Source organism: Lepisosteus platostomus, chromosome 10 (assembly GCF_059453375.1).
Source record: "Lepisosteus platostomus isolate fLepPlt1 chromosome 10, fLepPlt1.hap1, whole genome shotgun sequence".
Taxonomy (NCBI): Eukaryota; Metazoa; Chordata; class Actinopteri; order Semionotiformes; family Lepisosteidae; genus Lepisosteus; species Lepisosteus platostomus.
In genome coordinates this window covers 11,492,379-11,503,824 of record NC_142620.1, presented here as the reverse complement: position 1 = coordinate 11,503,824, position 11,446 = coordinate 11,492,379, and the positions used below count along the sequence as shown (strand labels likewise).

At 35.2% G+C, this 11,446-nt stretch overlaps 1 protein-coding gene across 1 annotated transcript; it reads left to right on the top strand.

Moving 5' to 3' along the window:
- Positions 1–3,288: 3,288 nt before the first annotated feature.
- dlk1 (delta like non-canonical Notch ligand 1) lies at positions 3,289–10,752 on the top strand. The gene is made up of 6 exons (XM_088648132.1): positions 3,289–3,539; positions 3,968–4,076; positions 4,306–4,366; positions 5,042–5,172; positions 5,482–5,623; positions 6,232–10,752. The coding sequence occupies exons 2-6, from the start codon at positions 4,004–4,006 to the stop codon at positions 6,971–6,973; spliced, it is 1,149 nt and encodes a 382-aa protein (XP_088504258.1). The 5' UTR covers positions 3,289–3,539; positions 3,968–4,003; the 3' UTR covers positions 6,974–10,752.
- Positions 10,753–11,446: the final 694 nt, after the last annotated feature.

Genomic DNA, 11,446 nt, shown 5'->3' with positions numbered 1-11,446 from the left:
TATCTTTTACATTTTTAATCATAAATTATTTTATTTTATTACATTATTATTTAATTAAACTTCTATTAAAATAATTAAAAATTAAAAGAAAGCCTTTAGAACTCCCCGGCTTTGTGAATGTACAGTACTTTTATACTGTATTCCGCTATATTTAAAAAAAATTAGGCTTCTTTTACAAGGAAAAAAAATAATATTCCTCAATTCCAGTACTGTATACATAAAAAGCCAGATGTCAAAATGAATAGATCTTCACTGTTCCTTTTCAGGTATAATGAGATGGGTTTACGTTCAAATGGTAACCTAATTATTCTAAGTCACTACTGTATATTCCACATTCCTCATCTCGTCAATACAATGCTGTTTCTGCAAGAATCCAAGCCTTAGGGTACTGGAGGAAGAGAACTCTGAAACTGTAATACATATTTCAAAGGACCATATGGGAGAAATGTGATTTTATTTCTAAAACTAAAATGTACTGCTGTGCATTCATAAGAAATTATGTTTTCTGCTTGCTGTCTCTATAGGATTGCTCACTACAGTAAACTAGTATTGTATCACTTCTGAATCATACTGTACATGCTCTCCTCCCAACTGATAGCTGATGTGTGGTGAGCGTTCTGGCGCACTATGGCTGCCATCACATCATCCAGGTGGATGCTGCAAATTGGTGGTGGTGGAGGGGAGTCCCCATTACCTGTCAAGCGCTTTGAGTGGAGTGTCCAGAAAAGCGCTGTATAAGTGTAAGCAATTATTATTATTATTATTATTATTATTATTATTATTATTATTAGTAGTAGTAGTAGTAGTAGTAGTAGTAGTAGTAGTAGTAGTAGTAGTAGTAGTATGGTTGAAGAATTTCCCTTTATTCTTTTCCCTTTATTTTACCCTTTCATGGAGCTAGTTTATTTTTTCTCATCTTAAGCATGCATATTTCTCACTTGTTAATGGGTTCATGTTCTGTTAAATGTATTATGTATTGTGTTATTTTTGTACCTGCCTGCAAAGCAAAATTCCCATCGGGGACAATAAAGGAAGGAAGGAAGTCTATAAAACTATAATAGTATGTTGATTAAGAAATAAAAATGTAATAAAAGCCACTGAAACCTATAGAGGGCAGTCAACAAGACAAGACTAGTACTACAAAAACATGAGACTATCAAAAGTTTTCAATTCAAATTCATTACATTTTGGCTAGTGTTCTATTAGAAAATTGACGTTAAATATATTTTGCTGACGCTGAGTAGATTTCTAGCTTTTCAGATTTGATAGGCCTGGGTTTAAATCCAGCTGGACTATGCAAGAAGACAGGTTAAGACAGACTGAAGACTATTGAAAAAGATGCTAAAAATACTGCCCATCTGTAGCTACTGTAGTCTAATTGGTACTCATCTTTCATGAGCAGCTCATTTATCTGGTACATTTGAAAACATTATTCAAAAGGGTCAAGTTAGTAAATGTTATTTATAATTTATTGTTATTTATCGCACATTCTGTTCTAAGATCACCCTGACTAAAATTTATGCATAATAATCACTAGACAAGAAAGGTTTCTGCCTACTTTTGTATTCTAATACTGCACAAACTACTTCTAAGTGCAGGGTTTGGGAGGTATCTCAACAGGGAGGCAAGCTAAAAGATGGGAGTGTGTTAAACACTTTCTTCTACATCATTCATTACTATCTGATCAAAATGTATGTATTGCAACACTCAGGCCTTGGAGACAATCCTTCCTTTACTGTATCATTCTGAAGGAAAACAAAGGCACAGAAGGAATAGTAAAGTAGAAACACAACTGCATTCCAAGTGCAATAAAAGAATAAAGCAGATTCATTTTCAGAATACTAGGCAATCTTTCATGTTTTCACCCCAGCCTTAACATTCTGGATGGAAAATGAAAAATGAATTACATTATGGAGGCTCTGTTAGTTAAATGACATTTAAATGGAAAGGCACCTGTTAAATTTTCATGAGTTATGTGTTACCATAGAAACATTCAGATACAGTATGTGAAAGATTTATATTTTTAAGTTGTGTTTAACCAAATCCTATAAAACATAGTCTTGCTAAATAAACAGTAATAATGTGTGCAATAAATAATTAATGTTGTATTAATCAGATTTCAATTGGAACTACAGTTCTACTGAAACTTTGAAGAAATGAGCCCAGGGACTATACTACATAAATGACTGAAAACATTTGACAAAACATTCTTTGCTTTTCCATATTAAAATACAGAGACTAGAATTCAATTTATATACTATATGAAATGTTCCTCTAGAATATGGTGCCTTTAAATCTTTTTTTTTTATTTTGTTTGGTATTGCTGTTTTTCAGGCCAACAAGGGTATCAGTGTCACTGGGATTAGATTGGAATCACAAAATATTAAGAAGCACTATCACTCATATAAAGCAGACAGCAGAGATTAAATGCAGTTCCTCTCCTGTCTGAAGAAAAATGTATTCTGACATCTTTGAAAACACCAAAGGCATATGCCAGCCTGTGCTAAAGAGGATTTTACTTCTTTTAAGAAAAAAACTGCTTTTAAAGCCATTTTTGTATTGAATGCGCCAATTAATTTGTCAAAAACGAATCCTACCGATGTAAAAATGAACTTCCACACATTTCAGGTAAAGAATATAATTATCCCACCATAATGTGATAATCTCGGAGACTGAATATCCAGTACTATTACTGTATACTGTATATATATCACCCTCTTATACTGAATGCAGTATGTATATTTATAGTATACATTTTAATGACAATGCTCAGAACTGAAGTAGCACAATAAAATCCAGCACTGCCGAACGCGAAATTGAACATAAAATGTTAATGTGATTAAGTAATTTCAGTAACAAAATAACGTTTTTGCAATGAGTCTTGTACAAGAACTGGGATCCAAGCTTACTTTTTTAAACGTAGGGCTCAGTATTCTTCTGTATCTCAGAATCCAGAAGAATGGAGCATAATGAGCTCATTTAATAACTACAACTATCAACTGTTACTAAACGTTTGATTACTTTTTCACCTTATTGTTTTTTTTTACTCACAAATATTTTCAGAACGTACAAATAATAAAAAAGGCATTTTTTATAGTGTGGCGTTCCCAATCACAATTTTTTTGTTTGGTTTTGACTATGGTATTTTTTTTAAATTAGAAATCCACTGTTTTCTTACAACAATACAACCCTTGTTTTAATTAATCACCGGACAGTCGAGGTGCTGTAATTAAACCTGCTTTTCTTATAGCCCCACTCAGTTTGTCACGGCGGCGCATGCGTTCAGGAGGTTCGAGTGCTGGACAGCTCCTTTCTCCAAACAGTGCAGTGTGAAGGCGCATTTCACAGTCTGTCTCCTGAGCCGAAGTGCAAACGTGGTAACTAAAGAGACAAAACTGAAATGAAGTAAAAATAAGTTTTGGTTCTCTTTGCATGTGAAAGATGTCAAATATGACTTTATGGCTTTAACGTTCCATTGACATTATCCTGGAGTGAAAATACAATTTTCACGCTGAAAGAGGAACAACGGGTCAAAACAGGTACTGTTCTAAAATTTCAAGAATATAAGCTAGATGTTAATATATTGTATGGAGAGTGGGGGAGTTTTAAGACGTTTGAATCATTATTTAGTTACAGTTAAACACGGCGAAGTCTCGGACGTCTGTGATATACTGTATATATAGTGTTTCTACATTGTGTACTGTATATTTAGTATTCACACAACGAAGTCCCAAACTCGTCGAACAAGTAATTGTTATTCACCAAGCTGTATGGAACTGTTACATATATTAACCTTCCGAAACTGACCTGAAGGTTAAACTATAACTGAAAGGAAGGTCTCCTGTGTGTCTATATATTAACTGCGTCCAGAACTTCTTCCTTGAGGCTCAGAAAGAGCAACAGTTCCGCTAAACGGTCGCTTCATTCAGCGTCCACTTGTGTAAACTGAAAATTGTTTCTCCTGCAGGATAATGAGCTTTTAATCATAGAGCCGAGACTCGGGATGGATTTTTCGACTCTTCACTCTCTACTCGCAGTCTGCCTTTTGTTCCTTCTAACAGTCTGCATCAGCGATGGTAAGATAACATCGTTTTTACCGTTCTCTTAACAATGGAGCAGTAATTCAATGCGATTCTTTACGTTCACGTTCTGACTCAAGCAAACAGTTCGAGAACCAGAACCTAGTATTTTATAAGATTTAAACTGTTTAAATATACGCCACAATAAGGCCCTTTCTTGCAGAACTGTAGTTTGATTAAGACATTTCTCTTTTAATTGAGTTTATAAAATACCCGATGTCTTTAGGTACAGAATGTATTGGTTGCAATCCAGAGAACGGCTTCTGTGAGACATCTGGAGAGTGCAGGTACAGCACGATTTTTTCTTTATTTAGCAACTAGTCTGCGTCATTTTATATACTGAAAAGAAAACACAACAAACACTTACCGGCAACATTGTTGAGATTTCTAAAGCAAACCCAATTCTTTTTTTAAAAAAATAAAGCACTCGTTTTTAATGTGTATGTCTTGGGGACTTCAACAACTTCTATCACGATCATGGACTTTGGTGCCTTTATTGTGGATGTCGACATTGGTATTCATATTGCTGGGGGGTGGTTAACTCCCTGTGGGTGGTCAGACATTGGTATTCATATTGCTGGGGGGTGGTTAACTCCCTGTGGGTGGTCAGCTCTACAGTCGATGTTTTGCCAAGAGAGAGTGCAGAATCTGAAATTTCATTTCATGTACACCACCAGAGATCTTTGTGTTCTTTCTCACTTGTAAAAGCTTCAAAGTAAACAGTGTGTGTCTGGGGGGGAGCAATGCAATAAAAAAAGGGCACTGGTTCAATTAAAAACTATTTTTTCTCACTTCAAAGGGAACTTTGGATATTTGATGTCTCTTTCTAAATGCAGATGGATAATTTGGTAGACAGGGTGAATAGATGAATGGACTACTGAATGGACGAATGGATGGGTGAATGAATGGTCACTAGGCAGTACTGTTTACCAATATGAAATGTGAAGGGCTGGCGCTTTCAGGTGCAGACCTGGGTGGCGAGGTCAGACCTGCGATCAGTGCGTGCCGTACCCCGGCTGCTTACACGGGACCTGCCAGAAACCGTGGCAGTGCATATGTGAAGAGGGATGGGTGGGGAGTCAGTGTGACAGAAGTAAGCCTTCTTTTTCTACACAGCAATTTTAAATAACTGCAATCAGCATAAATAAAGTAACAGTCTTTGTGTCCCATGATACTACAGTTTGTCTTGTTCTCAGCATTCAAACAAGCTAGAATGAAGAGGAGAAAATGAAAATAAACTGAGTGCATGATTTTATAATTATTATTATTATTATTATTATTATTATTATTATTATTATTATTATTATTTCAGACCCTGTAATTTTCAGTACCAAAAGACAAGTTTCTTATTCAGTGATAATTTTCAGAATTCTCTCACTCTTATTTTTCTTTTATGTGGTAGACATCCACTCCTGTATGTCACAGCCCTGTTCTAATAACTCCACATGCATTGAAACTGGCAACGGAGGATACATCTGTATATGCGCACATGGGTACACAGGGAAAAACTGTCAGCAGAAGATGGGACCGTGCTTCACTAACGGGTAACCTTCAGCTTCACTGGGACAGTGATTTAGGTCAACAGCCTAACCTGAGAACTATGTACTCATTCATCTCATTTGCCCTTGACTCAAATAAAAAATAGGGACCCATAGAAAGGAAATCTAAGAGCATATGAGACAAAGGCAATTTCTATAAAACCATATATAGCACTAAAACATATAACAGCTTAATCCATACCTGGAAATGAATAGATGCTGATTATAAAATATTTCTGTTTTGATTGATGGATTTTAAGAATGGAAATAACAATGTGTTCTTACTTCATTCCTGAAACCTTGGTTTCATTTCCCAATAATATTAGACAATAAATATATCTTAATAGACCAATTGATAAATTGGATTATTTTGCAGATAAGTTTGCTGGAAGTGACAATCATCTTCATTATTATCAGACTAATGAGTCTTATTTTATTAGCATTATAAACAGACTGAAAAGTGCAGTGTGTTTCCCAAAAAGTTTAATTTTTATTTCACGTTTAATTTCACTGTGTTGACACAGTCAATTTCAGAAATGCACACAAAATTAAATGAAAAAGAATCAGATCACTTGTTCAGTTGGCATTTGTAACTTGTAGCTCCCATCTCCTAGGTCTCCGTGCCAAAATGGAGGAACCTGCCAAGATTATAACGGGTCTGCATTGCACCCCTCCTGCTTGTGCCCCCCGGGTTTCAATGGAAATTTCTGTGAAATTGATTTGGATGACTGTGAATCCAGCCCATGTGTGAATGGTGGGACCTGTGTAGACCATGGGCCTGATTACACCTGCCTTTGTCCTGGGAGATTCAGTGGAAAAAACTGCAATGACACTCTGGTTCCTTGTGTCAGCCATCCCTGTGAAAATGGTGGGAGGTGCCTACAGCATCCAGATGGGGATTTCCACTGTGTCTGCAAGCCAGGGTTTACAGGAAAAGCTTGCAGCTCCCACAGGGTCAAAGCTTCCAGACCCTCTGATAAAGAGCCCAGCCATGTTCAGCACTACAGCTTGCCTTCTCACATCTTTCACAAAATATTGCATCATCAGGATCGTGAAGTCCTGAAGATCACCATGAAAGAAACAGTCCACAGCTCCAACTCCCTCATCAACAAAAGCCAAGTCATCTGTTTCATTGTGTTGGGTTTACTGACCTGTCTTGTTGTTCTGGGCACAACTGGAATCGTTTTCTTCAACAAATGTGAGATGTGGATGGCCAATGCCAAGTACAGCCAGCTTGTGCGAAAGCAGAGGAATCATTTCTTAAAAGCCAACAATGGGGAGGAGCATTCCATGAACATTATTTTGCCAGAGAAAATTAAATTGACCAACTATGGAAAACATTACACGTCAATCTGATCTCTCCACCGGGTTGTGCTGCCTCTTAAAAATCCAAATTATGTACAATAATTTGAAAAGCAAATGTTCATAGCAATAGCTCAAGACTTATTGAGGCTGCACAACTTTTCCTGAGCACTGGCGTTTTACTGTGCATTTGAAAGCTAAAATACAAACAGTTTTCTGCTGGTGTAAAATAAAAAATATTGTTTATTATGAAAATTGATTAGTATACTGGTGCACACAAGAAATGCAGCAGTCAGGTCTATTGAATAATACATTTTAAGATGTGATGTCAAACACAATAACAAAAAGTGAAAAAATACATATTAAAGAGTCTTGATAAGTTTTGATAATCATAAAATATTGTCAAAAACAAAAACAGGTATATTTAGTTAGGTTTCAATATCAGCTCCCTGAGCATTAACACAATACTGGAAGCATTGACTCATAGATCTGATACTGTATATCTCTGGAAAGACTGGATGTTCAGGCACTCTTCCTGTCTGAAGACAGGTGGCGAAGGTGAGACATTTGTGGTTGTCTCTTTTTGATGGAATTGACAAGTCGTTCCCACTGTGGGAGTTGTTGAACTCCTATCATTGTAACACCTTGCTTGAAAATGTACACTTCTGGATTGACTTGGAGCAACAAAACCTATTGACTTAAGGACTTTGTTGATGTGCCGTTGAGCAGTAAGGTTCTCCTTAATGTATGTCAAAGCTGCTTTTGTTTTAAAGCCCACATCATCACACTTTCATTCGCCATCTTAATCACCTCAATACCCAACACAATCTTAACAAAAATCCATACATGTTGTGCTCCTGTTAGGTCTGTCAAGAATTAAACAATCATGGTGAATTACAGCCTCTACTACTTCTTCCACTGCTTCAGAGGTTCAATGGCAATTTCTTCTTTCAGTTGTCAACATTATTCCTGAATGTCTTCCGAACATGCAGTTCATTTTCTTACAGGTAGAGACCTGCAGTCCTTCTGTTAATGTGTTATTCTTTTTGGAATTCCTAACAATGCAGCCACTGCAGTCTTTTGAGAATTATGGATAAAGACATGTATCACAGACAGGCTGCCTTTAATCATGCTAAGGGAAAGAGATTTTCATCGTTTCAACAAGGCATGGTTGTAACTTTCACAATTCTTACATTAAGTAAAATCATATCTCTTGATTAGCTTTTAATAAAGATGCTTAATCAACATATTGTGGCAATTTTAATTCAAATACCAAACACTGAACATCTACTTGGCTCTTTTGTAAATCACATAACTTGAGCTCAAGGATGAATACTTGTTCCTAAGAGTGGATTTATCCTAAGGAACCATACTACTTAAACAATAAATGAACATTTTATAAATATAAATATCATCATGTACAGAATGTGTCCAATAAGCTACAGATAAAAATGTTGCATTTGTTATTGTGCATCAGTACTGTATGTGTGCCATTTAGACTTTGCATTTGTAATTCCTGAATTCTTTGATCAAATGGGATTAGGATGACACAGTAAATACAAATCGGAGATGGATCAAACTCACAAATTTAAATTTGGTTTCACGACTTTTCTATGAAACCAGTATGTTTATAAGTATGAGTTGTAGGTATTTGAAATAGGATTTTCAAACTAAGCCCCTGGAGGAAAAAAGCAATAAAAAAAGCGTTTTTGGTAGAATTATCCTGACACATCTGTTTTGGGTTTCATCATTTTTTTGCTAATTGAAGAATAAGCCTTTTGAATGAAAACAGTGCTAGTTTGACAAACTGACAGACAGCAGTGTCACATCAGTGAGAAGCATTTAGTGGATAAGTACCCATTGTAATTAAAAAACATCAATCAGTGCAGAAAACTGAAGTGTTAATTTATGAATTAGACTTAATGATAGCATGGTTAATGACCAACAGTTTTACTGTATTTCACACAGATATGATTCATTGCTCTATGCTTGTGAAGTGTGTCAAAGCAAAATAAAGCTGCCAACAAAAACAACTCTAATAAAAACACTCAGAATAAATCATCCTGTTTTATGGGTGTGAAATATATTAATATAAATTGCCAACTGGGAAGAATATACTTCAACTGTTCTTAGCCTTCCTGAAAGGGACTCTTTACTGTACATTCATTCAACAGAAAAAACAGAATGTCTGCAGGGAAAACCCACAAATAAAGCACTTTTAGATATTGCTACACTCAATTCACAGACAAATGGAGTCCTGGTGCTTAATCTAAATTATTTTTTAACACTGTTTGATATTTTGAGTGTTTTTATTCATGGTTCCTTTTTATTCTCTTACTAAATATTTTAAATGTTGTGATGTAAATGTTTAGCCCCCTTTTGACTATTTTGTTTCAAATGTGAGCTCAGCATGTATTTTATAAATATATAATGGTATCTCAGAAAAGACAGAGTGAGATGATGAATTGTGTGAGCATTGCCAACTGAATGAAATATAAGCTTGCTGTTAATATAGTGTGACTAGATCCCGATCCCTCCATTTGCAATATTTATTTTCCTTTGCAGTTTGATCTTGAAGAACTCCCTGATGTCAAAGTTAATAAAAAAACATGTTGATAAGGCTCACCTTTTAAGACTACTGCACCATTGTGATCTGTTTTACACTGTATGTAAAAAAGATTTATGACCTGTTCCGAAGATTTTAGTTTTTCAACGTCGCTGCATTTTACGAAAAGAGAAAGATAAGAAAAAAATCATTAAGTTCGTGAAGAGGGGGCCTAAAATGGCTTTCTGTTTACTTGTTGTTATGAAGTCTGTCATGTGGAGGAAGCAAAAATTGTTTTTCTGTTTAGGAGAAAAGAAATAGAAATGGCAGTAATGGTAATTAAAAATACATTTTTATCTAGCGAGATGAATCCTGTTGATGTATTAGGTACTACAATTCTTATAGTTTGCTAAAATCCATTGAATTCAACACCTACTGTACTGCATTACCTGGAAAGGTTCAAGGACCAATATCATTATCCCATTTAATTATGTATTTTACAGCTACTATATATTATACTGTATATGAACTACAGCTGTACATTGCAAAAACACTATGTACTTTTGTAAGGCTTTGTGTTCCAGATCAAACTTTACTTCAACAGTAAGTAGACAATGCTTTACAAGTTATTTACAATAAGTAAATATGATGTATCCTATTGTATTGTTCCACAGACTATGATAAGCACTGATTGTGGACTACCTTACTATTTCAGGTAACAGGTTTAGGTGTAAATTTATTTTTATCTTATTTTTACCACCAGCCTTAAATTACACTGTAATGCTATGAACATTATAAACTTAGTTGTAATGATGTGTACTTTAACCTACATGTCAAATACGGTTTATAATTTCTAACATTCAGATTTTGCCCAAAGATACTATACAAAATACATATATGTCAAGGTTATTTATTGCATTGATGATTATAATTGAGGAAATGGAATCTGTGAAAATTGTAAGGATTGTCTGGGAATGTCTGAGTCTCACAATACAAGTGAAAACATAGTGAAAGCAAAGCCCTGGAGAATCACTTTTCTCTTCCCTTGAGTTACAGTATAAAATTTCCCTCTCTACTGTATGTATCTTCTTAAATATAGCTCCCCATTTGCCAAGTGATTTGCAAAAGTGACAAGCAAAATCATTGCTCTTTTCTATGTGAGGTTGTTATTATTATTTCTTATTACATATTGTATGGCACTATGCTCCAAGTGTAATTAATCAGTGTTTAATATTTATTGGGTGTTCTTATTTGTAACAAAAATAAACTGAAGTATGAACACTTTCAATTTTGTGTTGTCTGACCACAAATCCTTTTTTCACATATTTGCAGTATCATGTACAGTATGTGCTTTTTTGAAAACCCTACGAGAGGCTTTAGATGTTTTTTCCTTGGTTCCATACAAGCCTCCTTTGGGGAGTGACCAGGGTATTGTTGACCCCGGAACATTTTCTCAGTGACTGAACTCTGTAGTTCTCTTAATGTTTCTGCCTTGACCAACTGCTCAATGGTGGGAAGACAACGTGATCTAGGCACAGTCTGGATGCCTTCCACTTCTTAATAATAATTGACTCTGCCATGCTTAACAGATCTTTGAAATTATTTTAGACTTCTCCTGAACTGTGCCTACAGTATATACAGTACAGCTTTATCCAAGTTATTTTGAAAGCTCCTTGGTCTTCATGGTTAAATATTTGCTTGAAATTCACAAACTGCCTGAAGAACCTAATAAACACAAGTGGTTTTATTCTAAAATCTTGTGAACCACTATTATTGTACATAGAGAAGGGGCACTCAACTAACTGTGTGGAACATTAGGATAATTTTGTGCTCCTACATGAATTCAAATTTACTCTTAATGTAAGTAAGGTAAATGTATACAAAATATTAATTTCTACTTCAAAGTATTGTGAATGTATATTTTGAAGCACAAAATGTGAAAAATGTGAGTCTGAATATTTTTTCAAGGCACAGAATACACC

Coding starts and splice junctions, on each gene's coding strand:
- dlk1 (XM_088648132.1), top strand. CDS start 4,004: ATGGATTTTTCGACTCTTCACTCTCTACTCGCAGTCTGCCTTTTGTTC. Junction 4,077..4,305: donor AACAGTCTGCATCAGCGATG/GTAAGATAACAT, acceptor CGATGTCTTTAG/GTACAGAATGTATTGGTTGC. Junction 4,367..5,041: donor GAGACATCTGGAGAGTGCAG/GTACAGCACGAT, acceptor TGGCGCTTTCAG/GTGCAGACCTGGGTGGCGAG.